This window comes from Eptesicus fuscus, chromosome 7, assembly GCF_027574615.1.
Source record: "Eptesicus fuscus isolate TK198812 chromosome 7, DD_ASM_mEF_20220401, whole genome shotgun sequence".
Taxonomy (NCBI): Eukaryota; Metazoa; Chordata; class Mammalia; order Chiroptera; family Vespertilionidae; genus Eptesicus; species Eptesicus fuscus.
The window spans coordinates 71,306,744-71,334,465 of NC_072479.1; the positions used below are offsets into that span (position 1 = coordinate 71,306,744).

At 38.5% G+C, this 27,722-nt stretch overlaps 2 protein-coding genes across 3 annotated transcripts in view; both read left to right on the forward strand.

Annotated features, from left to right (window-relative positions):
- The window catches only part of TMTC1 (transmembrane O-mannosyltransferase targeting cadherins 1), a 234,987-nt gene extending 227,518 nt beyond the window's left edge, over positions 1-7,469 (forward strand). For both annotated transcript variants that reach the window (XM_028144115.2, XM_054719184.1), the window contains 2 exons: positions 1,523-1,600; positions 6,173-7,469. In XM_028144115.2, coding sequence (XP_027999916.1) covers positions 1,523-1,600; positions 6,173-6,313 — 219 coding nt within the window. In that variant the 3' untranslated portion in view covers positions 6,314-7,469. The remainder of the gene's footprint in view (positions 1-1,522; positions 1,601-6,172) is intronic.
- A 7,815-nt stretch (positions 7,470-15,284) lies between these two features.
- Positions 15,285-27,722, forward strand: part of OVCH1 (ovochymase 1) — a 53,653-nt gene continuing 41,215 nt past the window's right edge. The window contains 9 exon segments of the mRNA XM_054718615.1: positions 15,285-15,348; positions 16,181-16,299; positions 16,512-16,613; positions 17,373-17,545; positions 21,289-21,380; positions 22,010-22,045; positions 22,048-22,160; positions 23,804-23,993; positions 27,191-27,277. Of these exon segments, the coding sequence (XP_054574590.1) occupies positions 15,285-15,348; positions 16,181-16,299; positions 16,512-16,613; positions 17,373-17,545; positions 21,289-21,380; positions 22,010-22,045; positions 22,048-22,160; positions 23,804-23,993; positions 27,191-27,277 (976 nt within the window).

Here is a 27,722-nt window from a genome sequence, read left to right on the forward strand (position 1 = left end):
TAAAATCTCAAGTGAGATTTTATTGTTTTCTTTAAATAAACTGTGGGTGGCTTTTAAAGTATGATTGGAAAACACATGTGAAGATAATTTGGGGAAAAATTAGATCCTTCAAACAGAAATGGTGGCATATTTCAGGCAGAACCGTGCGTTTTCTCTTGCCTTGTGAACATTTTCTATACCATCATTCTTAAGTTATTTATAACTAATATGACAACTTAATGATTAAATAATTAGTAATTTAATTATGAACATTTAAATGGGGTCTGTATCTTTCTGTATCTTATATACTGTATGGAAAACAAAAATATTGTCTAGTAGCTTGACCAGTGGGTCAAATATTCATCATAGAGTAGCTGGATTTCTGAAGACATTAGTTATTAATAACAGCTAAAATGTGATAGCACTTTTATGTATGATTCACATGTATTTAGTAATTTAACATTCACAACAAGCATATAAGAAAGTCATGGTCACTGTCTCCTTTTACAGTTGGAAAAACTGAGAATCAGAGGTTATGACCTTGCTCAAGGTCACACACAGGATAAGAAATGGATCCAGGATTTGAATCTACACCCCATCTGTACTACATCCTATCTCTGTTGATAAAAACTAAGACATATTCTTCACGTCTTTTAAGCAGATTTTTAAGAGCATAGAGTTTCTTAACAGATTCTCATTACTTTATGGATCTGGTCAGTTGCCTTCTTGCTAATGAAAACAGCAAGGAGTATTAAACTATACACACACACAGATACCTGCTTTGTAATTAAACACTTTGTAAAGGCAACACTCATAGCATTTAGTTATATTTAAGATGACTATTCTTAAAAGCAAGAGTCCGTGGTGAGCATGCCTTTGATGCAAAACAACAAACAAAATATTAAAAATATACCTCACAAATATAAATTAATAGAATGCAGCTTATTTAGGCACACACACAAAAAAGTAATTCTCTTCAAAGATTGAAGAACTTTTGTATGGAAGGAAAAGAAAAGAAAGGCTTTCTAATGGTTAAAACTATCCCCTAGTTAGTAAAATAGAAATCCTTAAAGGAGTAATGAGCATCCTGCAAGATTTCAAGCATAGACCAAATAACCAGGTCAGTGATATTTTAGGGTTAAGCTGTTTAGAAAAATAAGATCCTATGATTATATATTAAAAAAAAATCCTTGCAAACTCCATTTATAGTGAAAAAGGCCAAAAAGCATCAATTTCTTGCAGGACAAGGCCAAGGGGAAATGATTCACTATAATAGAAATCCCCCGGATTCCCTGCAGGCATCTCAGTCTCAAGTCTAAACATTAGCTCTGCAAGGAAATTACACATTTCCGTTTCCTCTACTTTAGACTCATCAGCGTTAAAAATTAATAGAAATAAATGGAACCCCTGTGAGCCAGAAGTGGCTGTTCGTTTTCTTAACATTTAGATTTTCACATATAAAGAAAGTGGTTTTCACAATTATGTAGTGGTAAAGGTGGATTCTTTTCGATTCCCAACCTGAAGGTATTTCTTATATATCTAGAGCTATAAAGCTGCCGTGGAACTAAATCCAGATCAAGCGCAGGCCTGGATGAACATGGGTGGAATCCAGCACATCAAGGTAGGAGAAGAATCCACTTCCCGGTGAACCAGCTTTTCCAAGATGTTTTCTCTTTCTGCCTTTCTTCTCTCATAAAAGATTGAGAAACTATTACTAATTTACTCCTTGAATTACTTAAATACCCCAAACATAATTATTTAAAAGTAAAATTAGCACAGTTTATTCTCACTTTGTATTCTAGATAGTCAATATCAGGAAGCCATTTAAAAAGTAAATCTATATAAATTAGATTCCATGATTTTGTTTATCACAAAGAAATCATATGCACTTGAGAGATATCATGATAGAACAGGTAAAATCTGCATATGTGAGCTAACAGCCTTGTTGGAGTTTAGTGTAGTTTATTTTCCTGCAGTTTAACTCGCTGTCTAGAGCAAGTGTTACTTTAAATATTACATTACTATTTCTTATACCTAATGTATCTTTTATTCTCTAACCTTTTACTGAAAAACCAGGTTGCTTGTTTGTGGTTGTTTTGTTTTGTGAATTATTGAAAATGACCCTTTGGGAGATTATATCTGTAACTAATAAAATCAGAGATTCATTCATTCACCCATTCATTTGAGAGGCATTTATAGAGTATCCTTTGTGGCAAGTACTCTTCCAGGCACTAGGAATACAACAATGAACAAATAAAACAAAAAGTCCTGTCCTCTTAGAGTGAACATTCCGGAAGGCGGAAATAGGCAATAAGTAAATAAACACATACAGACATATTTACACACATAAAATATATCAGTTGGTAATAAGTGCTATGGAGAAAAAAGAGAGAAAGAAGATAGGAATGTCAGGGGGTAAGGGCTCAAATTTTGAATTATAGAGATTAGGGAAGGCCTCAGTTAAAAAAGTAATATTTGAGCAGAGACCAGAAGAGAGGAAACCATGTAGCAAAAATAAAGAATGATCATGTGCAAAGGTCCTGAGGTACAAGTGTGCTTGCTGTATTTGAGGAGGAAAGTGAGAGAAAATGGTGGAAGCTGGGGTCAGAGGGGTCATAGGGTCTAATCATGCAGAGTCCTGAATGGGATTGTAGGGTCTTTAGCTTTTATGCCAAATGAGTTAGGGTCCTTGGGGGACTTTGAGCAAAGAAATACCATGGGCTGACATGATTTTAAGGATCACTCTTGTTTAGCTAACTTATTTTCAGACTTCTATCAGTTACTCTGTGACTAATCTAATAGAAGGACATTAGTGGTGAATCCAAGCATGACATTTATCAGAGCCACGTAACCACAGCTTTGATCTTAATAATGTTCTAGGTTGTCTAGCAACATCTAGTTGGGAAACATAGAATGAGTTTACTTTTAAAATAGTAACATAGTAATGTTAAATATTTAAATCGTATATTAAATAGTTTAATTTTCAAGTAATATGCTCACTATATTTTTAGATGCAGTGCATCTGCATTTAAAGTAATGGGTTTAATTATTAATAAGAAAAAGTAAAACTATATACTAAAGAGTGTCTAAAAAGTCTATAAATACAAAGATGACAGTACATTTATTATACCTTCTTAGATCAATATGTGAACCTGTTACTTTAAATTTCAAAATACTGCCCCTTGAAAAGGTGTCTGGGAGTTAAAGAAGGATATATTGAGTGTGTTTTTTAAATATAGTAAATGCACTGATAAAAAGTTAATATATCCTGTTTTTCATTTTTGATAACATCATGTATTAATTGAACAATATAAAGTTGCTATGTTTATAGTTTAAAAATGGTCTAATATCAGGGAGCCATATATTTATATATAGACCAGGCACATGACTTGAATGTGGTCATTTAAAAAATTTTTTTAAGTTTAGTTGGCATCCAATATTATATTAGTTTCAAGTGTACAATATAGTGATTTGACATTTATTTACCTCACAATGTGGTCACCACACTAAGTCTAGCAACCACTGGACTTAGCCACTATGCAAAGTTGTCATAATATTGCTGACCATATTTCCCTTGGATGTGGTCATTTTGAAGGCACCATTAGAATGCAGGATTGTCATTACGAGGCCTTCAACAGCAATCATGTGCGTCAGGCAGTGTTGTCCCATACCTCAGCCTCACTCCTTTCCTGAGCCTGCGTGAAGCTTAGAAACGACTAAGGGCTGCAGTGGGGTGGGAGTTGGAATAAGGCTTTGCAAGGAGGTGACAGAGAGGTGGGAGGAAAGGAGTTGTATCTTGCTCATACTACTTGGTAATAAAAAAATGATATTGTTTTGAAGTTTTATATAGGATGAATGGCTAGACCAAAAAAGCTACAATATGATACGTTCTTTATAATCAAAGAGTTGTATCAACAGGGCCATATCATAAAGTCCTATATCCAATCCTGCCTTATGACATTAATGCATTTTCTAGATGGCACTGTTCAATGGAACTTTCTGCAGTGATGGAAATGTTCCATGTTCAAGGCAGAGCTGCTAGGCAGCCACATGTGGCTGGATTTCAAATCCAGGATTTGAAATGTTGGTGCAAGTGAGCAACTGAATTCTTATCCTATATAATAAAAGGCTAATATGCAAAGCAACTGAACAGGGGAACAACTGGTCACTATGACGTGCCAGGGGCAGATGCTCAACACAGGAGCTGCCCCCCTGGTGGTCAATGTGCTCCCGGGGGGCCTGGGGGGGGCGGAGCGCCACTCAGCCAGAAGCCAGGCTCGCGGCTGGCTAGCCTAGCGGTGGTGGTGGCGGCATGGTGGCAGCGCTAAGGACCCCTCGGGGGATGTCCAACTGCAAGAGGGCACAGGCCGGGCTGAGGGAGAAAGCTGGTGATCAGAGAAGGCGATGCCAGGGCACCAGGCTGAGACCTACATTCAGAGAAACATCTTCGAAGACAATTTCAAAATCAACAGCAGTAGAAACATACTTTGAGGCCACTTGCAGAGCCACAAGTTCAGTTGTTTGCATGTATGTGCTAAGCTTAATAAATGGCAGAAGTCACTTGGAAGATAAATGTTTGAGTTGAAAAACATAATTTAATGTAGCAAATCCAGGTTCTCATTTGTATGAATTCTTTTTAGCCTCTTATCGGCATCAGTGTTAATAATCAGAAATATCTTCATTGTGTGCATGCCAGACCCTGGATTCCCGATGTACAATTTCCTGTTCGGTCATTTCCACCCTCCTTTTCGCAGATATGCCAAGTGAATGCCGTAGGAAACAGACAGTGTTTACACAGAGCCTGGAGCGTCACTGAGTTATAACAATAATGATGGCATCAGATTGAGTGCTCACTGTGTGCTAGGCTGTGTTTAACCCTACCAGACCTGAGGCCCTGAACCTAACTGTCCCCTATACCTGGGCTCCTGAGCATTAGAGAGAAAAAATCAACATGATATAGAAAAATGTTAGTTACATGAAAACAAGTGGTTAGAATAAGATGGAACTTGGAGACATTGTAGAAAATAGGTCTAGGCAAAGTACCAAAAATTAGGTACAGCGGTATAGCGGCAGATTTGGAGATTACCGAAAAATCGGTACAGCGGTCTGGTAGGGTTAAGCTCTTGACACATATTAACTCATTTGGAAGATAGATAAGCATTCAATAAATATTAGTTGCTATTGCGTACATAGAGAATACTTTCACACCAAGAGAATACTAATTTAAACTGTGATGGAAATTTAGAGAGAGACCGGTTTTCATACACACTGAGCTGTAACTGAATTAAATAGAGCAAATACATTTCTTGGAATGGAAATATATTTCTAACATTCTTAGTACACATTTAGTAGCAGAAAGGGGGCTGGAAAGGTTAATGCTTGTGACTAATCCGCCAGGGACCATCGGGAACCAGGGATGCATGGTTGCCAGTTAGATGGGGCCCACAGAGGACAGAGACAGGTGTCTCCAGCAGGTCAGGAATGACATACCTGCTCTCCTCCTTGAAAGGTATCCAGCAGGTACACATTGTCACACACCTAGAATATTGGATAAATGTGACTCCATATACTTACCAGTTCTTTTCATTTGCATTAAAGGCTGTATTAGCAAAGAGCTGTACTGGTTGCTTTTTGTTTGTTTGTTTGTTTAATTTGAAGATTAAAATAACTCCTACCACTAAGGAGGCATTGTATATTTCCAAACTATTTACTTTTGTATTATTACTCTAGAAGTTTCAAAACCATTTCCCCACACATGCGCTTCTCTCGCTCTATCTCTCCCTCTCCCCTCCGTCCCCCTGCTTGCTCTCTCTCTCTCTCTCTCTCTCTCTCTCTCTCTCTCTCTCTCTCTCTCTCTCAATTTCTCCTGCCATGGCTCCATTTGATTCCAGAGGAGGAATAGTACTAACCCTATGAAATGCCAGCCTCATACCCTGCATTAGTAGAATTGAAAATCTGTTTTCTGCCATTTACCCTATGGTGTAAGTTCTATCCTTCACATTCTCCAGCTGGTTTGGCACTTAAAACAAATGGATTCTCCAAAAGCACCAGCAGATAAGGATACAATTACCCATGCACACAGGTTTCCTTAGTGAGGACATTCATGTTCAACTGGGCGGGAAGGGCTGTTTCCGAGTCTCCCCATCCTCCTACAGAACGTTCTGAGGGATCAGATTGTTCTCTTTCTCAACAGGGAAACTATGTGTCTGCAAGAGCTTATTATGAGCGAGCCTTACTGCTGGTTCCAGACAGCAAACTGCTGCAGGAAAATCTGGCCAAATTGGATCGCCTAGAAAAACGATTACAAGAAGTTCGAGAAAAGGATCAAACATAGCAGCATTGGATGTCATCTGCGCAGACGGTTGCTGGTGCCTCTGGAGGAGGAAGAAGTGATGGAGGCCTTGCTGTCACGTCAGCAGGACAGCCAATGGAGCTTTCCTCTCACTCCCAGTCCAGGGGGGCACATTTGGAGACACTCGCTGGTAACCCTGTGCTGTGGGACTTGCATCTCCATGAAAAAAAGATAAAAAAGAGCAAGCAAGAGCAAGGAGGCCAGAGAGGGAAGGAATACAACAACATTTTACAGATTGTTTTGGGGTTTTTTTTTGCTTTAACTCCAAATTTCCCTCCATATATTTCTCTTGCTTTTGCAACCCAGAGATCTGGTTCTCTCTCTTAGTTTAAACTTTTATGTCCCAGTAATACAGAAATTGGAAATGCTATGAAGTCAGATCTTTGCTTTTTAATGGGATATTTCGAAGAGGATAATTCCTCTGAGATAAGCCATTTGGGACATTCTACCAAGAGGTGGTTCATTTAATTCTCCAGAACCAGAAAGGAATATCAAATAATTTTTTGTAGAACCTTCCAAAATATGTGGAGAAAGGGGCTGTTGTTAAGTGAGCTTGATCTAATATTCCCCTAAAGATATTGCTAGAGCCCTACAGAATAGTAAATTAAATTCCACTCTGATGCAAGTTTTTCCTATCGCCTAACATATAAAAAAGGAAGCTTCTGGAATTATGTATGGATATTCTTACCCCTAGGGGAAAATCAAGAATCTTGGTCCCCCTAATTCTTTATGGAAAATTTAAAATTTATTGCAAGTAGAGTAGTAGTTCTGCTCTAAGATTTCAAAAGTACTTTTAAAATCATAAATGTTTCTGCCACCACATATATTATTATTTTGGTGAAGGAAAAAATAGTATATTCTACATGAGAACTATTAAAGATGTTAACTGAGAGAAATGCTCTACTTTATTATTTTAACATTTAGACATCATGAGATTATTATTTTTTGAAAAATATATTTAACCACCTAGGAATCTTTACAGTATATCACAGAAATCGTCATAGACTATGGACAAAATGGAAAGAGAGCTTTATTATTTTGTCTTCCTAGGCTCAATGAGAATTCTGTGCTTAAAATGTGAGTGATGTAAACCCAGAATTCTTGGTTCTGTATTTGTAATTTTGGAGAATTCATAGAGTATGCTCAAAAAAAATCTAGGAAAAATTTCTAAATTCATAATTAAAAAATATATATATTTATATTTTAAAATAAGGAAGGCAAAGTTGAACTTACCAATTGACATTTGTTTTTTAGTGTTATTTATTTCATAACTTATAAAATATTTAATATATATACACACAGTTTTTTTCATTGTACATAGTTGTTTTAATAACAGCTTTTAAAACCAATCATACAAGCTTTATAAATCTAAATTACAAAACAGTTAAGTTTTAACAGCACCTCAAAGAAGTTGCATTGATTATTTACTTGCTAAAGGTAAAGAAATTGGGGCTCAGCCTCTTCAGGGTTTGGGTAGTAGGATATTTTGGTATATATTTTGAAATTGGAATACCTGGTTTTAATTTGGTCATCATCATAAAAAATTAAACAAAACCTCTGGGCAGTGCTATTCACAGTGCTGAGCCAGGTTCCGTGGAGATACAGTAATTTGAAGGCACATATATTTCCCACGCTTAGGACAGGGTATGGTAAAACAAACAAACTCTTCTGCTCCTTTTCACCCCAGCATCAGAGAGCAGTGCCCCTGTATGGTGTTTTTTTTTTTTTTTTTGGCAGGAGTCAGTGAGGAGAGGGAAGGTCAAGGAAAATCTAGATAAAAGGGGAAAAAAAAAAACTTTTTTAGAAAGTGATGGTACAAGGAATATTTTAAATGCAAAGGATTACAGAAATTGCATTAGCATATATCTGTGTGCATCAATAATCCAATAATGTTTATATCACCATTCTGATTGTCTGTTTTTAATGCTCTTTTAATGTTGTATATCAAAAAATGTTCCAAAATTTTATTTAAAGTATTTTTATTCCTCTCCTAAAAATATATTTCTGTAGTCTTAAGGCCAAGAAAGGTTCCACAGTACATTTGAAAAATATACTATTATTATACCTACCCCTAAAATTAATAATATGAAGCTCTACCTAAAACTAATATCTAGGGCTTTAATCACAACTTTTTAGAATGATCTGTAACCAAAACTCACACCTAGAAAGTTAATGGGAAAGACTGAGCCCCAAATTTTGAAAAGCAATTATGCCTTACTTGTTGAAGTGCTGCGAAAGCTATGAGAGTACATTTGTTGGATTAATTGAAATAGCAATTACAGCCTAAAGGTCTCGGGCGGTGGGCGGGGGGATGGGGGGGTGGTTTGGGAAGGGTCACATGGCCTTCAGGAGACTTTTTCTGTCTTCTTTTGGGTGCTTCGCCTCCCCCAACTCCATGTCTGTTTTTGTTTTTTTTTTCTCTCTCTCCCTTTCCCCCGACCCCCTTTCTCATGCTGCGTGCACATTAAAATTTAGCACTGTTACATCAGGTATTTTGTCCTAAGTTAATACCTTCACTGAGATGTGGCCAATGAAATAATTCTCATAGTTGAAATGGTGCCTATAAGAAAATAAATCACATTATTTTTTCAAGGATATTAAGTCTATTTTTAAATATTTTTGTTTGGTCCTTGTAACATGAAAGAATATGTGGAATCCATGCTTATCAAAATGAAAGCTGAGTGCCCTGGCTAGTCATGGAGGTGCATCCAGGTTGCCCTTCAGGAAGCATGATCGGCGTGTGAGTCGATAGCCCCTTTCCGCAATGGAATTGCAGAGCCTGCTTCGTGGATGGGCAGTCTACACAGTCCCTCAGGGTCCTGTACCCAGGAGCACCTTATGCTTGGTTGAATTCCCTGATTGAAATTCTTAATAATTTTGAGCAGGAGTCCTGCAATTGTATTTTGTCCTAGGACCTTAAATATGTAGCAGGTGCTGGGTAGGAGACGGTGGCTAAGGAGTTGCTTTAGTCTGGCTGAACACTTGATCCAATGATCAGAGTCATTTGTGACTGTTACTCTGAGCATCATTTGCTATTTTTCTTAGCTACATTAGAGTTCCTTGTATACACATCTCCCCCCTCCTGCTGCCAATCTGTCTAACCTGTCCTTCAATCCTACCCAGAACCCATTCTCTTTGCCTTCAAAATCCCCATAGGCAGCAGGCCTTTCTCATGTCCTTTGACATAGGACCCATGAGAATGGCTTTACAAAATTATTCAGGATTTTTTAAATGATTCAGTTGTTTTCAGTTTGTTAATGGCATTCATAAGACATAGTTCAGTGATGTAACAAAGTTGAACTAAACCAAAGATTTAAATTCCTTGGAGGAAACTTTATTTTGGAAACTCCTGATTCTCTTATGCAGTTAGACCACAGGCTAACAACTTCAATGGGAGTTTATGACTTTTACAAAAGAGATGTTTATAATATTTCACAAAAGAGATGTTTATAATCTTTCGCAGTTTTAACTTTTAAATCTAGACGAAAATGAGCCAAAGAATTCTAAAGAAGGATTGATTTGTGGCATAATTGGTTGGTTGAGGTTACCATTCCAAGACTGACAAACCAGGTGGGTTGGTGGGGTGGTTTTACACTTGTGGCAATTGAGCTATAATTTGACCTGTATTTACAGAGTTCTTAATTCTAAGATGGACAGGAATTGCCTTGCCATTTACATGTACCCAGACAAGGTGCTGAGTATATAAAACTCATATTTTTTTTATGACTCAAAGAAGGTGTCCATGATAGAGAGTTTATGCCTAGACCCTATAATTCTCTTTCTTTGGATTAATTAAACACATGTAAGCTTTTATTAATTATCTCTTAATTGTACTCATTAGAATCATTTTTTTAAAAAACACAAAAATTTTGCTCTGATTTGTGATAGATTTGTACCTTAGATTAATAAATCTATAGGGTATTAATAACGATAATCAAAGGAAATATAGTTACAGGTAGTTTGTTTTCTATTTTTTACCCTGATTTCCACATCACATTTACTTGGATTAAACTGTATGTTGGTATTTCCCAGTAATAGCAAAACTTATCTAAATGCCATCTTTTAGCATTTAAAGAGAGAAAAAATATATATAAGTTAATATAACTGTTTTTATTATTCTTAAAGTTTTTTATGTAAAAGAACAATATGTTAAAACACTTCTTCCAAAAGTAGCACTTTTTCATTATTTTTTAGTAATCATGTAACTTCAAGAGAAGAAATAAAATAACTGCAATCAAAGGTATGGTTTAATATCAATCAAGAAAATGCACAACAGAATTGATGGTATTCCTATCTATCCATTGTCTTGTATAAAATGCTCTATTATTATTACCAAGGGTCCTTGCAATTAAAACCTTAGGATATGTAACTCATAAAATTAGCACCTATCACAATATACAACTATTATTAATTTGCAAGTTTAGATCACCATTTACCCCAAAACTGGACAGGTGTCTATATCCAGAAATCCAGAAGTTTCTTCCCATTCTCAGTGGTGCCTGTGGTGAATATGGTATCACATTTGGAAGTCTCCAATGTGCATAATGTCCTCCTGAGGTCATCTTGCTGGTCTGTAAGGGGAGGCACCAAGTCAGGAATCCAGAGGTCTGGGTTCCTAGTCCCTCCTCTGCCCCTGAGGAGCCGCCTCTCCCTGGGCAGGTTACCAGTGTCTCAGTCATGTTTCTCACACATTAAAGAACTGGTTAGTTCTAAGAAACTATCAAGCTCTATGAATCTCCTGACCCAGATTGAAAGCCCTCTACATCTGAAGACATAACTGATAAGTGTTGCCCTTTGTTTTAGCAATTCTTAAGATAATCACCACAACAGAACACATACACAGACAACCCTGAAAGTGATTGGACTGCCCAAGTGCTTTACCATGACAGAGAAAACTCTTATTTTATATCCTGGACACATAAAAATTAGTGATTTTGTTATGTTTCTGGGGGGAAAAAAGATGTTTAAAAATGTCCTCCTCGGAAATTAAAATATCTGTAGAAGCCATGGCTTGCTTTTATAATGTAGCTATCATTTGACTTGCTGTAACTCACACCAATGCCTCCTTTTTTCAGAGGAAAATGACTTGCATCATGTTCTTTGTTCATAATGCTTTTATTTCCTACTTTGATCAGTTGTATATAAATATACATTTTTGTTATGTTTGCTGTGCCAGTTAGGAATATATCTCTCATGTAAGTCTGATTATGTACACTTTGCCTAGGTCTTTCCAAAATAAAATTTATGTAAATGTTTATTTTATATAAAATATGATGAAAATAACTCTCTTGTTTCAATCTTTAAAGCGCTCCATGGTTAGTACCCATTGAAATCCATGTCACTAGTCGGTGTCTGCTTTAAAAGTGAATAAGACCACCTTCCATCCTCCCCTCATTTATTCATTCATTGCATTGCATTGCTTTGTTCTGTGTGCTCTGAGTCTGCTCTCTTTCCCAAACGCCACAATGACTATGTCAGCACTTACTCTTTATATATTTCCTCCCTCATTTTGCTGAGTAGATGCCTTCACAGAGTAAATACAAGGTAGAAAACAGGAACTCTCTCAGCATCCTGCACTCCATCTACAAAATTACCTGCACCCAATACTTCCTTCTCTTCTGTTGCTGCAGTTGAACCAAAGGGCCCTATTTTGCCTCTTGTAGAACTTCATTCTATTCCTGAACCTCTTTTTCATCTTTAACTTGTTCCTTTCGCTGGTTCTTGTCCATGTTCTTCCATTTTATTGATTTACTAGAGGCCCAATGCACGAATTTGTGCACGGGTGGGGTCCCTCAGCCTGGCTGGCGATTGGGGCCATCTTGCCCAGTCCTGATCAGGGCCGATTGGGCTGGCCAGCCAGCTGGGAGGAGGGACCATGGGAAGTTGGCTGTGGGAGTACACTGACCACCAGGGGGCAGTTCCTGCGTTGAGCGTCTGTCCCCTGGTGGTCAGTGCACGTCATAGTGACCAGTCATAAGGGTCACTTGGGCTTTTATATAGAGAGATTTTTAATTTCTTTATTATTAAAAGTATTACAAATATCCCCTTTCCCCCCATTGACCCCTTCTAGCCCACACATGCCCCCCCCCCAACCCTATCCCCTCTTCCCCAGGCCTTCACTACACTATTGTGTGTCTTTGGGCTATGCATATATGCACATAAATTCTTTAATCTCTTCTCACCCACCCATTAACCCCCCTTCTAACACATATACAGGTAACCAACATCAAAATCATTTGAGGAAAAAAGCCTTTATTTCTCTTCATCACTTGCTGCTACTACATATCTGTCATTCACAGCCAAACTATTTGAATGGATTTTTTTCACCCATTCTTTCTACTTCATCATTCAAATTCCCTCTGCATCATAGTAGTATCTGTCCCTGCAACTAATATTCAAATGAAATTGCTAATTTTAAGGTCATCAATAATCCCCTTAGTGCTGAATCTTAGGCTTTGTGGGACTTTGGAGGGTTCTAGAGTTTAGATCAGTGGTTTAGCTGGGGTGGAAAATTTTATTTTTTACATAAAATATTATTTGTCCATAGGTTGCTCATTGCTCATGGGTTAGTCACCTAATGCTCCTAATTTTGCAACACTCCTTAGAGTTGGGGCTTCCATCAAGAATCTTGGAAGTCTTCTAATAGCAAATCATTATTCTACCCTGATGAAGATATGTTCAAATTAAAGGCAAATTTCCCAGACATCACAAGTCCAAACCAGGGTAGTGTAGTCCACTCTTCCCTTTCCTGATGTCCTTCCTTTTGTAATGTTTATTTTTTAAATAAAAGAATACTTCAATTTGGGCACTTGAACATCTCCATAATCTTAACTTACATTCAAACCATCATCTTACACATTTAAACCTAAGTCTAACAACCTGACTATTGAGTATTATGCAACTTATACTGAATGGATCTTTTCCTATTTCATGGAAAGCCATTATTTTGTTAGGCCTGTAAGAGACCAATCCTTTATATAGGAGAACAAGGTCTCACTTGAGGCTGTGAGTTTAGAACTTTGGGGGAAAGGGAGCTGTGCTGTAGCAGGAAATGAGATAGTGTCCAACCCCCTGGGGATTTCTGGGTATAAACAAACCACTGAAGATCCTGCAAAGCTGTGTGCACTGCTTGCAGCAGAGTGTTGGGGGCAGGTCTGTGGGCCTCCTGAGAACCTTAGCCATGAACTTCTATGCTGTGGATTGGCACAGCACATGTTCTTTTTTTTTTCTTCTCCCATATTGTAGTAGTTTTAATATGACTCCCTTTTGCTATGAAGAACAAGAGGATTTGGGTCCATTTGAAAAGTCTGAGCTTTTATTGGAGAGTATTGTGCCCTTGGGGCCAGGGATGGTTATGGTAATCTTTGTGAGAAAACCACAGTGAAAGCAAACCTCAGGGATGAAGATGATGAGGGCCATTGGTCAGGCTGCCACCTTATCTAGAGATTTCCTGGCCAGTGCTCAAGTCTGGAGGTGGTGTGCCTTCTTTTTACAAAAAAAGCTGCTTACCTAACCAAGCCCCATCCCTGTGTCCCCCAGACACCCAAGCTGGAAACCCAGGTGAAACTTTCATCCAAGGCATCTTTATTTAAAGTGACACTTGAAATAAAATGGTGCTACTCTCAAAAATAGTGCAGTCCAATAGAACCATCAGGAAGGAAGGCAATGGTCTATATCTACACTCTCCAACATGATAGCCACTAGCCATAGATGACTAGTAAGCCCTTGAACTTTAACTAAATTTTTTAATTTAATGTTAGTTCATTTCAAGTTAAATAACCACACATGGCTAGTGTTCACCATATTGGACAGGGCAGCTCTAGATAGTTCAATGTAATAAGACTTGGGACACAAAAATCACAGGAACACTTTTCGGGGTCATGAGACAAGAAGGTTGACAAGTGTCCTCCAAGTCTGTAAGCTCTTCACCAAAAGCTGCCCATTCACCTTCTGCAGTTACAGGGGTCATTGTCCCAGCTGATTGTCACCTGCCTAGTCCTATACCTGCATCCCCTATCTTCTGTTTTTCTGTCCATCTGTCTACAGCCCGCTTACCACCCCGTGTTTGTTGACCATCCCACCTCAAGGAGCTTTTATCTCTCTCTTACACAGAATTGAGACAACTGAACCAAGTTAGTTGATTTATATAGAATGTCCACTTAGCCTTGCCCTAATTTTTTGATAAACTGTAAGTTCATTACAAATTCTGGCTCTATTCCTCTCCCAAGCTCAAGCTAAATAGTTACAAAATAATATTTATGGGGAAAGTGCTGACATGATAGTCTTAGCAATGAATTTATTTTAATAACCTTAAATGATGGGTCATATAGTTCTGGTCCATTCCACTGAAGCCGATCTGACTGCCATCCAGAAACGTCATGACATAAATCTGACCTTTCATATCTACTCTATTTGAAAACTTGAGTGTCTAAGCCTTTAACAAGCTACTTAGAAGCAGGAGCAGTACCATAAAGTACTCCTCATTAGGCCTTCCTGGGTCTTCCTTCTCTCAGAAGTCGGCTATCCTGTGTCTTGTATGGGTGACCACCTTCCTTGCCCAGCGTGGGACAGAATTCACCTGCGTCGAGCCTTCTAGATCACTGATCACCTTGATCACGCACCTGTCCCTTAGGGACTTGTGCACACATTTGAGAGTCCCCACAGCCTGTGGACACTTAGCACCTGTCTCCAGAGGCCAGTGGCTGGGCCTGTGAAACCAGAGACCGCCAGAGGGCTGCAGCATCGGGATAACCAGAGGAGGTCATGCTGGGAGGTCTGGCCGGCCGGCAGGTGCTGCCCATCATCCCGTGGGCGGGAGTGAAGAGCTCCGTAGGCAGGCAGGCGCCTCCAGGAGCGCAAGGACCTGCGGGGGCGCAGACCAAATTCCTACCTTGATTTTCTCAGCCTGAGACACAGGAACGGAGGAAGACGGACAAGTCACCGCATGGGCGCCATGCCGGCGTTGGCCCAGCGTGGGGTGCTGCTGTTTCTCGCTGTGGGCCTGCCCTCAAATCCAGGTGAGCCGGCCCTGGGCACTCAGGGTGCAGATGCTGGGGCAGGAGTCTGCATACTCCTCAGGCTGGAAGAGGCGAAGGGGAGGGGGACAGTGCAGGCCCAGATGTTCCCAAAGAAGCGCCTGGGCCCAGAATTTCCTCTTGAAATTACTGGATTCTGGAGTTCAAGTTTGTAGGCACATCTGCTAACCCTGCTCGTGCTAAGCAGCCTCCTCCAAAGAAAAAGAGCCGAGTCGAAGTAACTTATCCTATATAATAAAGGCTAACATGCAGAAGTTCCACCGGGAGTTCAACAGACTGGGAGTTCCACCACTTGCTATGATGTGTGCTGACCACCAGGGGGCAGCGCAGAAGGAAGGAAGGCCCCAGCCGGCAGCTGGAAGGCCCCGATCAGCCCTGATCACCGGCCAGGGCTAGGGACCCTACCCATGCACGAATTTCAGACACCGGGCCTCTAGTAGCCAAATATCTGTCTTCCCGGGAGGCATATGTTGTTCTCCAGTATCATTATAGAACCTAAATTATGTACTGCTCACCCTCCCCCAGAATCAGTCACCACAGGAAGAGCTGTGCATCCTGGCCCAGGTGTTTTCTTGTTAAGGCCGTTCAGGCTGCAAAGGGGCAGGGGAGACCTGAGGCAAATTCTTGTCAACACAACCTGAGTGGGGAGTGGTCTCAGGAATATTTTGAGAAAAGAACAGGGACAGCATGCAGCTGCGTGATGTCAGAACATCTGTGCCAAGCCAGGAAAATCTAAATGGGAAATCTTGGTAGAGTGAGCCCTTAAATAAGGTGTTCTGTATGCATGCGTGCACACATATGCTCCCCCACACAGGAGTGAAGTGCGGGATTTAAGCAGCTGATCTGAAAAGTATGGAAACTGCCTTGGAATCTGAGTTGTTCTCTGGAGTTACTAGTTAGAGAAATCCAACAGCTGGTGGACATCCATGGCAGGTCAGTATAACAACGGCATTGATTTCTTAATGAGAAAATGGTAACTTATTTCTTTTGTTTCAAATATCATAACTCCAGGTTAACAAGTAATTTCTGTCTTGATCCCACTCGACCTCTATGCCATATTAGATGAATTGATTTCAAACATTTCTGGAGTTGACATCCATGGGGAGATGTATGTTAGTTGTAGCAACAACTTTTATCTTGGGTAGGTCTCCCTGAAATAAGGTGAGTACCATTTCTGTGGAGGAAGCTTGATTCAAGATGATCTGGTAATTACAGCAACACACTGCCTGGCTAGCCTTGAAGAATAAGTTATGAATTTTCATCACTTGTTAAACTTTGCTTAATGATGATAGATAGAACTGGGAGATTTGATGATCTAAATACCTTCCAAGGTTAAATTTCAATTCCTTTCTTAATTTTGCTACCTGGTTTACCCACCTATTGGCCTTCCTGATCCTCAGAAACTGTGTCTGTCCCAAGATTTCCCATGCTTCCTGCCTTATAACCAGAAGTCCCAGATTCCAGACATCACCTATAATTTGTGGAGTTAGTGGTGGGAAAAAATAATTACCTATTCTAATAAAGTATTGATGTCAAATATTAAGTGGGTGCTCCAAAATTTTAACAATCTGAGTTTTAGTCATTAGGAGGGAAATAACAGATACTTGGCTAGATTAAAAGTGAGTACTAATAAGAGGGGAAAATGGTAGTTCTAGGAACAACTTTTATACTTTGTTAAAAAATGAAAGTGCATGTGTAGACTGGTTTATGTACTAAAGAAGAAAAGATGCCACACTTAAATATTTTACACAAGAAGACAGTTGAGATAGGGGAAAGAACTTCACAGAATGTAAACATTATGACTAAAAACCACGACTTTTTATAGATCCCTATAATTTATAAGGTCTTATGACAATTAGTAATCACTAATAAAGGTATATCTTCTTTTAAAACTTTGTAATACTTACAGGTACATTAATCACTTTTCATTTAATTGCATGAAACCAAGAGTCTTTCCTGGGGGAGGGGAACTGCTTATTGAAATAGTTTTCTTTGTTTTTAGGCAGCAAATTAAGAGTCTGGTTATGATTGCTGGAGAGTATAACTTCTCTCAGAAGGATAAGTAAGAACAGAATATTCCTGTCTCAAAAATTATTATCCATCCTGACTACAACAGACTTGGATACATGAATTCTGATATTGCACCGCTGCATCTAAAACACAAAGTCAAGTTTGATAAGTAAAGAGCGTTAGAATATAAAAAATGTAATGGAGAAAACTGTGTTCTGTACCAGTTAACTTTAATTTCTATTTATATATCTAGTAATATTAGAATTACTACGTTTTTTTTCTTTTTAAAATATTTTGTTTAATGTACAGAAAGCACTGTACAGGCTATAAGTCCTAGCCACACATTTTATGCTTAACTTAAGTAGCATTTTAAGTACTCCAGTGTCTTAGCTGGGCTATACTGTTGACCATCTACCTATATTCAGCTCCAGCCATGGAGGTTGGGACATTTGAACATTTTATCAAAATCATCTTCTTTCTGTCATTATTGTGAAGTAGATATCTGACACACTCTCAGCACAGGTTAAACAATCTGAATAAAATATTAAAAATGTGTTTTTTAAAATGCAAAAAAAGGAAAGTATTCAGTGACTAAAAACAACGAAAGAGCACAGATCTAGAATAGTTAGCCAGGCACTGAAATAAGCGACTACACTTGAAGCATCTACTTGATTGTTTAGAACCTAGAGCTTTAATTGGCCATGTAAGGAGCCTGCATTGGAGTAGGGATCAGGGATGGGAAAGCTGATTGGAGCCTTTGTGTACCTGGAACTTCCTGAAAGGTAATGCTTTGGAAGTAGGGGAAAAGAGAGGGAAACACAGCACACAAAGTGAGAGAATAAGGAAGCTTAATTGCTTGAACCTTGGCTCTGGATGGAGGGTTCTCGAAGAATCTGTAATCATGAGCAAGCTCTCATTTGGGGTCATGCTGAAATTTACATTACCTGTGACCCAAAACTCCAAGCCAAGACTCTAAAGTTCTTACAGGTGAGTAATCAGGGCTTCTGGAAGAAGCAAAAGTCAATCCTTTCTGAAGAGAATAACCTTAAATCTCAGCTTTACTATCCTCCCATAAAGTTTTAATGAATGTGAATACACAATTAAATCAAAAGCATGCAGAGAAAGTTGCCACCAAAGAGAGAGTCAGAAATAATAACTAATCTTTCTACTATTATGGATGTTAAAATAAGGTACATAATATAAATTATGTTTTACTTAAGTTTATGTATATAAAAGTCTATCAAAAATGAACAGGAAACTATTAACTTAGGAGGAAGATTTTTAAAAGAGCCAATAAAACACTAAGGTATAAAAATATAAGTGGAATTGGAAACAGTAGCTGAATCAGTTAGCAGATTAGATCAGATACAGGGAACTAGAAAATCTGAAATGATTATTCAAAAGTGACAAAGTAAGAGACAGAGGAGATGTATTAAAAGCATTTAGTAAACATCCAGTTTGAGCATTAGAAAAAAATATAGGTAATGGGACAGAAAATCAATAATTTAAGAAAAAGGTGGCTAAGGAATAAACATAACTGATAAGGCACAAATCTTCAGATTTAAGAATTCAATAATTCCAAACTATGATATTAAAAATTATATATAGACTAGAGGCCCAGTGCATGGAATTCGTGCACTCAGAGGGTCCCTCAGCTCAGCCTGCGCCTTCTCGTGGTCTGGGAGCCCTTGGAGGATATCCAACTGCCAGCATTCAGTCAGAAATCCTTAGCACTGCAGCGGAGGCAGGAGAGGCTTCCGCCACAACAGCTGCTCTCACCAGCCGTGAGCTTGGCTTCTGGCTGAGCGGTGTGTCCCCTGTGGAAGCGCACTGACCACCAGGGGCAGCTCCTGCATTGAGCATCTGGCCCCTGGTAATCAGTGTGTGACCGGTCATTCCACCGTTCAGTCGATTTGCATATTAGCCTTTTATTATATAGGATATGTTATGTTGAAACTATAACATGCTAAAAACAAAGAGTGGATCTCAAAAGCATCAAGAAGAAAACCTATATTACCAATAAGGAATGACAATTAGACTGACAGCTAATTTTTCAATGGCAGTAATGAAAGTCAGAAGACCATAGTAACAAGATCATAAAAATACTGAGAGATAATAACTCAAACTAGATCTGTATATTAAAAAATTATTGATTTTTCCTGCTCCTCATTGTAGAAACACTCTATGAAGATCCAATTACGTTAGGTATTTCAATTTCCTTTCCTCAGTTCTCATAATTGCATGTATTAGGTTTGAGATGTCTATTAGACACCCAAGCCAATGAGACTTTCAATCACACCACTCTATCAAATTTGTCTTGTCATAGTCACCAATGACCTTCATGTTGCTAAATTCAAAGGTAAATCTCAGTCCTCAGCTTACTTGATAGGAGCTTTGACAGAGTTGTGCACACTCTCCTGGAAACATTTTCTTCACTTGAATTCCAAGAGTCCCTTGGTTTTTCTCCTACCCCTTTATACACTTTTCCCGTAGTGATCTCATCCAGGATCAAGGCCCAGTGATCTATACCAGATCTAGGCTTTACACACCATCTACTCGAAGAGTACAGCAATGGTATCTATCTAGTACAGGTTCCTTTTATTATAGAAATGCTGCTTGGATTAATAGGGGTCATATAGTCAACTACCTAGTGGTCATCTGCCTGGATGATTAATAGGCATCTCAAACTTAATATGTTTAAATAAAAATCCTAATTATCCCCTATATCCTAAATCTGCTCTACCCATAGCCTTTCATCCCAATTAATGACAGCTCTACCCTGCCAGTTGTTTATGCTAAAAACGTTGTACTCATTCTTCTTTCTCTCGTACTCTACATCAAATCCATCAGGAAAATCCTATTGCTTCTGCCTTACCTTCTCCACTCGTACATCCTGTTTCAGGCTACAGTCTCTCTTGCTTGGGTTATTTTCAATCGGTTCTTAAATTATCAGCTTCCTCTTTTGCGCCACTAATGTTTATTATTAACCCAGCAGCCAGAATAATACTTTTTGAAATGTAAGTCAGGTTATGCCTCTCTATTCAAAACACTTCAGTGGTTCTCCATTATACTCAGATGGAAATCAATATCCTTATTATCTGACATCTCCCTCCTCCTAGCCCAACATCTAACCTCTTTTTTGTTTTTTACTGAACATTCTTTTGTTTAATCTGCTCCAGGCATCTTGGCTTCCCCACTGTTCCTCAAACAATATGACATTATTCCACTACAGGGGATTTTCCATTCTGTTTCTTCTTCTTCAAATGCTTTCCACCAAGCTAACTGCATGGTGCTTTCCCCCAGCTTCTTAAGACTTTGTTCAAATGTCACAGGCTCAATGAGACTTGTCATGACTGCCCTATTTAAAATTATACCTCCCATGCCATCCTTTTTAATCCCCAGACTTATCTTCTTTACCCTGCTGACCCCTACACACACACACATACACACACACACACACACACACGCACACACACGCACGCGCACACACACACACACACACACACACACATTCTGCCAAGGCAGGGATTTTTTTCAGTTTATTCACTGAGGCCTAGAAGAGTGCTTGCCATACAATAGTGCTCAATTTACTATTGAGAAAAAAACTATTCTCTAAGAACAAGGGTACACCTTAAAATGTTAGTAGCTTTGGGTTGGTGGGGGCATTGTGGTATGTAGAATAATGGGTTATGTTTTTTCTTATTTTACTTTTCCTGCATTTTTCTAAATTTCTATATGAAATATTTTTTTACAAGAGAGGAAAACATTGAAAATATATATCAATATAGCATTTAGGAATAAATTGTAGAAGAAATGAAATCAGCCAGTGTCATTTTCCAAATATATTCAGCAGCACTTCTCTGTGAACCTTATGATTTTTTGTTGTTGTTGTTATTGTTGTTTTTCAGGAATTGCTGTCCAGCCTATCTGTCTTCCCCATGGAGATGATAAGTTTGAAGAAGGGATTCATTGCATGACCAGTGGATGGGGCAAGATTTCAGAGAGTAAGAGGCATCAAAAAATAAAATAATATTTCTTCCAGGCCCCATTGCATGCCCAATAGAAGGAAGAATTTCTCTGGCCTTGAGTAATTTATTATTTCCTGTGTTTCCTTTCCCCTGGGTTCTGACTCAGTGAAGATCTGTGGCTCTCTTCACTGTATAAAAATCTATACTTGAGGCTCTATGTAAACCTTGCTGCCATTGTGGTTAGTGTGTCAGATAAAACCCAAAGTAACTATAACAGATGAGAAGACTACAGCAAAGGGATAATCAGGAAATAGTAACAATAGTTCAGCTTCATTATATTTAATATTATGACTTTCAAAGAAAAAATAAAGAACTTTACCAAATATTGCTTTATTGACTGATGTTTTCCTTTTGGGGAAACATTCAAGCATATATTCAGAGAAACCACAACTGCCTATGTTACCTTAAAAATTGGCTGGATTTTTTTTTTAAAGGTCCTTTATAACTTATATAATTTTAGGAAAGAATATAATTCCTAAAAAAAAAATAAGAGCTTCTACAATTTGGTTAAACATCTATTTGAAATAGTTTTAAACTTGAAGGCTTATTACTATTTGTTTCAGTGAGGACAGTTGTTGACTAACTTATCAGTCCCTTCTCCACAGCATTGGAATATTCAAATGCCCTGCAAGAATTGGACCTTCTATCATGGATGACAGAAGGTGTAGTACTCTGCTCAAGGGTATGAACCTTCCTCCCCTGGGAAGGACCATGTTTTGTGCTGGTTTTCCTGATGGGGAAAAGGATGCCTGTCAGGTACAAAGCATAAACAGGCCGAGTTAACCTATAACACATGGGTGATAGTGAATTCTGCCTTCCCCATGAGCTGTTTTTGGGAGTTACTGCTTCAAAATTCCCTTTTCCTTCACCTTTCCACCTGACTTCTACTTAAAAAGTTTACTCGACCTGGGCTGAGAGAATTCTTTCCTGTCCTATGCCCAATCGTACCCCCACACCTCTTTTTTTTGTCCGGCGGGGGGCGGGGGGAGCGATAGGCAGAGGAGGCAGTTTGAACATTTCCAACCTAATTGAAGCAAGCAAGATGACCACTTTGGCAAGCTAATTAGGTTTAGCTGTGAACTATGTTTCATTCCTTTCGTTAAATTTTTTAAACATTTAGTGCAGAATGCAATGTTTGCACAAAGTTTGGCCAAAGAAAGCATAGTTATAGTAACTGTTGGGTAAAAGACGTTGTGAATGAGTGACCTCCCAAAGATAACAATTTCACAAAGGATACCAATCTTTACAGGATATACAGGAGAAAGGGAAACCAATTTGTTGGAGACTTGAGTTTTAAGTTTTAAGTGGCTTAATCTGACACAAAATTGGCACATGTTCTCAAAGCAGCATGTTATTCTGTGTAGAGGGCCGCCTGGGAGGCACCTGGGCATTTCCTTAATTATCATCAGCCGAACTCAGGGCGTAGGCAGAGTCACGCCCTGGGAACATGCTTCCCCAATGAGGCTGGACACGTTAATCAGTTCTGACTTCATAGCAGCCCAGGTGTCGGCAGGGGCGGGTCTAGATATGTAAATCCAGTAATGCTGGGGCCTAGTTAAGAATGCAAATAAGCTCCTTTGATCCTAAGTTTTGGTGTTACTTCCTGGATTTTGGGGATATAAAATAAACCTGCTGCGTGGCTCAGGGTCGTCGTCATGCTGCCTCTCCATCAGAGAGAAAAGATGGCGTCCCACCCAGCTCCCAGCTTCATGAATCTATTTCTGCGTCTTGTTTTCTTTATTTCTATTATTTCTCAATCCCTGGCCGTCTCCATTTAGAACCAGTTCGTTCATCTCTCTTTCCACGCGGGAGGCAGAAAAGGGAGATCCCCGCCATGTCTGGCCCCCTCCGCATCAGGCCCCCGCAATTCTGAAGGATTATTAAAGATAGGATCCTGAAATAGTGGGTTTCTTATCCTCCAAGGAACCAACAGTTTTTAAAATATAGTACCTGGGGCAAAATTCGTCCCTGTTTTCAAAGCCTCGAATCATTGAATAAACTTGGGGGTGCTATAGTCTTGGGATATGACCTAATCTTTACCAGCAATTTCAAGTGGCAAGCTATTGCAGAGGCATGTATCTGTAAACTCATTCTCCTCCTTCCATTGATCTTGGTATGTATATGTTTGTGGCCAAAAAAGGAGGGAGAGAGACATTATGTTAGCTTTATAGGATTGTAGGCAATGGGTAGAAGTAGGTTACATCTGTGCAAAACTATACTATCTTGAAACTAATGGTAAAACAAAACAAGACAGAAAGATGGACAAAAAATATTGATAGATAATGACCATTGGGCATCTATTAGCTTCTACTTCTCTGAGATGAGTGCTGATATTGGTGACTTGTTAAAATATTTTTAACTTGTGAATTTTCAAATTTTCTCTTTCTCTGCCATACAAGGGGGACTCTGGAGGTCCACTTGTTTGTAGAAGAGACAATGGGATCTGGATTCTTGCTGGGATAACTTCTTGGGGAGCTGGTTGTGCTAGAGGTTGGGATCCTTTAAGAAATAACTACAGAAGGACATCAGGTGGCATTTTCTCCAAGGTGTCTGAGTTGATGGATTTTATCACTCAGAATATGACTACAGGTGAGTGTAATTTCTGTGAATTTTCCTTTCTTATTTATTGCAACTCAAAAATTTATTGTACTTAATTATTTCAAGGGTATTTTGATATGTTGCAGATATAATCTGGACTAAGCTTTAAACCAAAGCAAAAATATGGCTGGTTTTCAATTTGTAATTCATTGTATATAAACTTTTGTCTCTGAATTCATGAGCACTGATATCTGTCAATTTAACTTAAACATCAGCTGGTTCTTCAAATTTATGTTCATGTAGATTTTAATAAAATGTATATCTTTTTGTATTTCTGAGATTTAAAAATACAAGAAAGGATTCAGAAGATTCTTTATCCATTTGACTTTTTTCCCCCCTCTAGATTACTTAAAAGTACTGAAATAAATCCCTCCTCTCCCATTCAGCCTTGTTCATTTTACCTGGAGACCGTGGCAAAATATGGAGGCTTTGCAGTTACCTCTGTTCTGTGGCACTAAAATCTAGATTAGGAAAACAAATATGGGTGTGGAGATGCTAACCTGTCCTCAAGGAACTTTCTAACTATTTGGGGAGACAAAGAAGTAAATGGACAGTTGCAATAAAAGATGGATTGTACGTCAGCCCAGAGCATGGTCAGATCACTGAGGAGGAGCCTAGGGGCTGAGTACTGAGGGGCCAGAAGGTTTTCCATGCAAAGGGGCAGCATCTTCACAAGGAAATGGCACAGGGGCAGCCACTGCAGAATATAGAGGCATGAGAAAATACAATTTACAGGACAAGTCGTTTAGTATGAGAAACAATTTGTTGTTGCTGTTAATCCTCACCCAAGGATATTTTCCATTGATTTTCAGAGAGAGTAGAAGGGAGGGGGAGAGACACAGAGAGAGACATTTCAATTTGGTTGCCTCCTGCACACACACCAACCAGGGCCAGGAATCCAGCTTGCAACTAAGGTACACGCCCTTGACCAGAGTCAAACCTAGAACCCTTAAGTCTGCAGGCTGGCGCTCTAACCACTGAGCGAAACCAGCTCAAGAAACAATTTTTCCTCATTAATAATTTGCTTTATTGATGACACATTGAAGTGATATATTGTGTTCAATAAAATATATTATTAAAATTAATTTCACCAGTTTAGTTTTATTTTTTTAATGTGGCTACTAAAAAAAATTTAGAATTCCATGTGACTCTACTATTTTTTCCTTTAAAAAAAACAACAACTTTACTGTTGCAAGTATTACAGATGTCCCCCTTTTCCCATTCATTGTCCCCCTCCACCCAGTTCCCACCCCACCTGAACCAATAGTTTTTAAAGGCCAGGACCCAGAACAGCAGAACACAGTGCTCTTTCCATTCCTCCCTCCTTATAGCCTGAGATCAGCCACCTGGATGACGATTTGGGAAGCACTGCTGCCTTTGGGCCAGCTGAGCACCAGCTCTGCCTCAAACCAGAGAGGCTCTCAGCTCACTTTCCTTTGGTCTTCAGAGTAAAAGTGTTCTGTTCATTGCCATCACTGCAGGGGGAAAGTCTCTCCTGGCAGCACTTCTGTTCAATTTTTATCACCTGGATGTGAAGATTAAAAAGCTTAACAAACCCTGAACAAAGGTTAATGATAACAACACTGTAAAATAGCAATGAAATCAGGCGATAACCATTAATTCCAGAGTCAAATGAATATCGGAATGTGACATGTACTTTATTTAAATAACACTTCCTTATGACCATCTTTTTTCTAATCTCCTGGTTGCCTATTTCTTCTGGCTGCTAACAATTAAAATGTGACACTGTCATCTGAACTGTCTGAGTCTGTGGTCTGCAAACTGCGGCTCACGACCCACATGCGGCTCTTTGGCCCCTTGAGTGTGGCTCTTCCACAAAATACCACGGCCTTGGTGAGTCTATTTTGAAGAAGTGGCGTTAGAAGAAGTTTAAGTTTAAAAAATTTGGCTCTCAAAAGAAATTTCAATCGTTGTACTGTTGATATTTGGCTCTGTTGACTAATGAGTTTGCCGACCACTGGTCTGAGTGAATGATAGAGACTTGCCATGTCATTGCTAAAATGTGTATACTTTTACTTTAGCATCTTTAAACAAAGGTATTTTATTGTAACCCAGGACAACCTAGTTAGAAGTGAGAAAACGCCATATTAGTTCCATATACTATAAATTTGAGAACTTCAGTGTGATACATGATTTGAGAAAACTGCATAAATGTTAAATCTGAATAACTCAAAGAAAAGAACATTATAAATCCTATTCAACCATAAAAAGAATGAAATCTTGACATTTGTGACAACATAGATAGACCTTGAAGATATTATGCTGAATGAAATATGTCAGAAAGAGGTATAAGTACTATATGATCCCACTTATATGTGGAATTAAAATAAAAAACTAAGCTTATAGATACAGAAAACAGATTGGTGGTCACCAGAGGTGGGGGTAGGAGGGTGAGCAAGATGAGTAAAGAGGGTCAAAAGGTACAAACTTCCAATTATAAATATGTCATGGGGATGTAATGTAGACATTGTAACTATAGTTAATAATACTGTATTGCATATTTAAAAGTTGCAAAGAGAGTAGATTTTAAAAATACTCATTATAAGGAAAAAATTGTAAATATGTGTGATGATGGATATTAAGTTATTGTGATTGTTTTGCAATATATACAAATATTGAATTATTATTGTATACCCCAAACTAATATAATGTTATATGTTAAAATTATACCTTAATGCCTCACAGGTGTGGCTCAGTAGTTGAGCATTGATTTATGAACCAGGGGGTCATGGTTCGATTCATGGTCAGGGCACATGCTAGGATTCAGTGTGGGGCATGCAGGAGGCAGCAGATCAATGATCCTCTCTCATCATTGATGTTTCTATCTCTCTCTCCCCTTCCTCTCTGAAATCAATAAAAATATTTTTAAAGTTTAAAAATTATACCTTAATAAAAATAATATAAGAGGAAAAGTATTGTAGAAGTATGTCAGATGATTAATTAATAAGACTATAATTTTTAAAAAAGAAAAAAATATAACGCTTAGAAATTTTACTAATGAAGTCTGCAAATACAATGTCTTGGTCACAGAACCTAAAAACATATGCATTCCTATAAATATAAATTAAACATTATAAATTATATAGTTTCAAGATGACTCTACCATATGTCTTGAAATATTGTCCATAGCTGAAGTAAAAAGTCAACTTTTTCCTATGTTTTGGAAGATTGCAGACCTCAGGGAATAGTGTTAGTTGGAGGAAATGTGAGGATCCATTACCCCCATTGGAAAGAGGGCGACTATGATCATAATTGACATGTATCCCAGGTAGGAATGATTCCTGGGTTTCCCCCCTAAACCAGGCCATTTGAGGATCTGTGTTTTGTCAGTTTTATCTAGGATCTCAATTTCTTTATCTGATTAACATAAAAGTTATATATTTCATCTGAAATTTTCTGGTTGGCAAATATTTACTAATCAGTATGCCTAATACTCATTAGTAAAATCATCAACACAAGTGGTAATAAGACGGGAGCTCACCTGAATTGATATATTCCAATGACTAACATTAACAGCATCTGGTAGTGATATTGTTATGGGAATTTAGTGTGTATTCTGTTTCACTTATTTCTGAAATAATGATAATATTTTGTTAAGTGTTGCCTCGAAGATGGAAACTAGTTCATGTTCTATAAGCTTCGATGTCTTTGAAATTTTTTCTACATACCCCGTCTTCTATATGGCTAACGATATCTTTA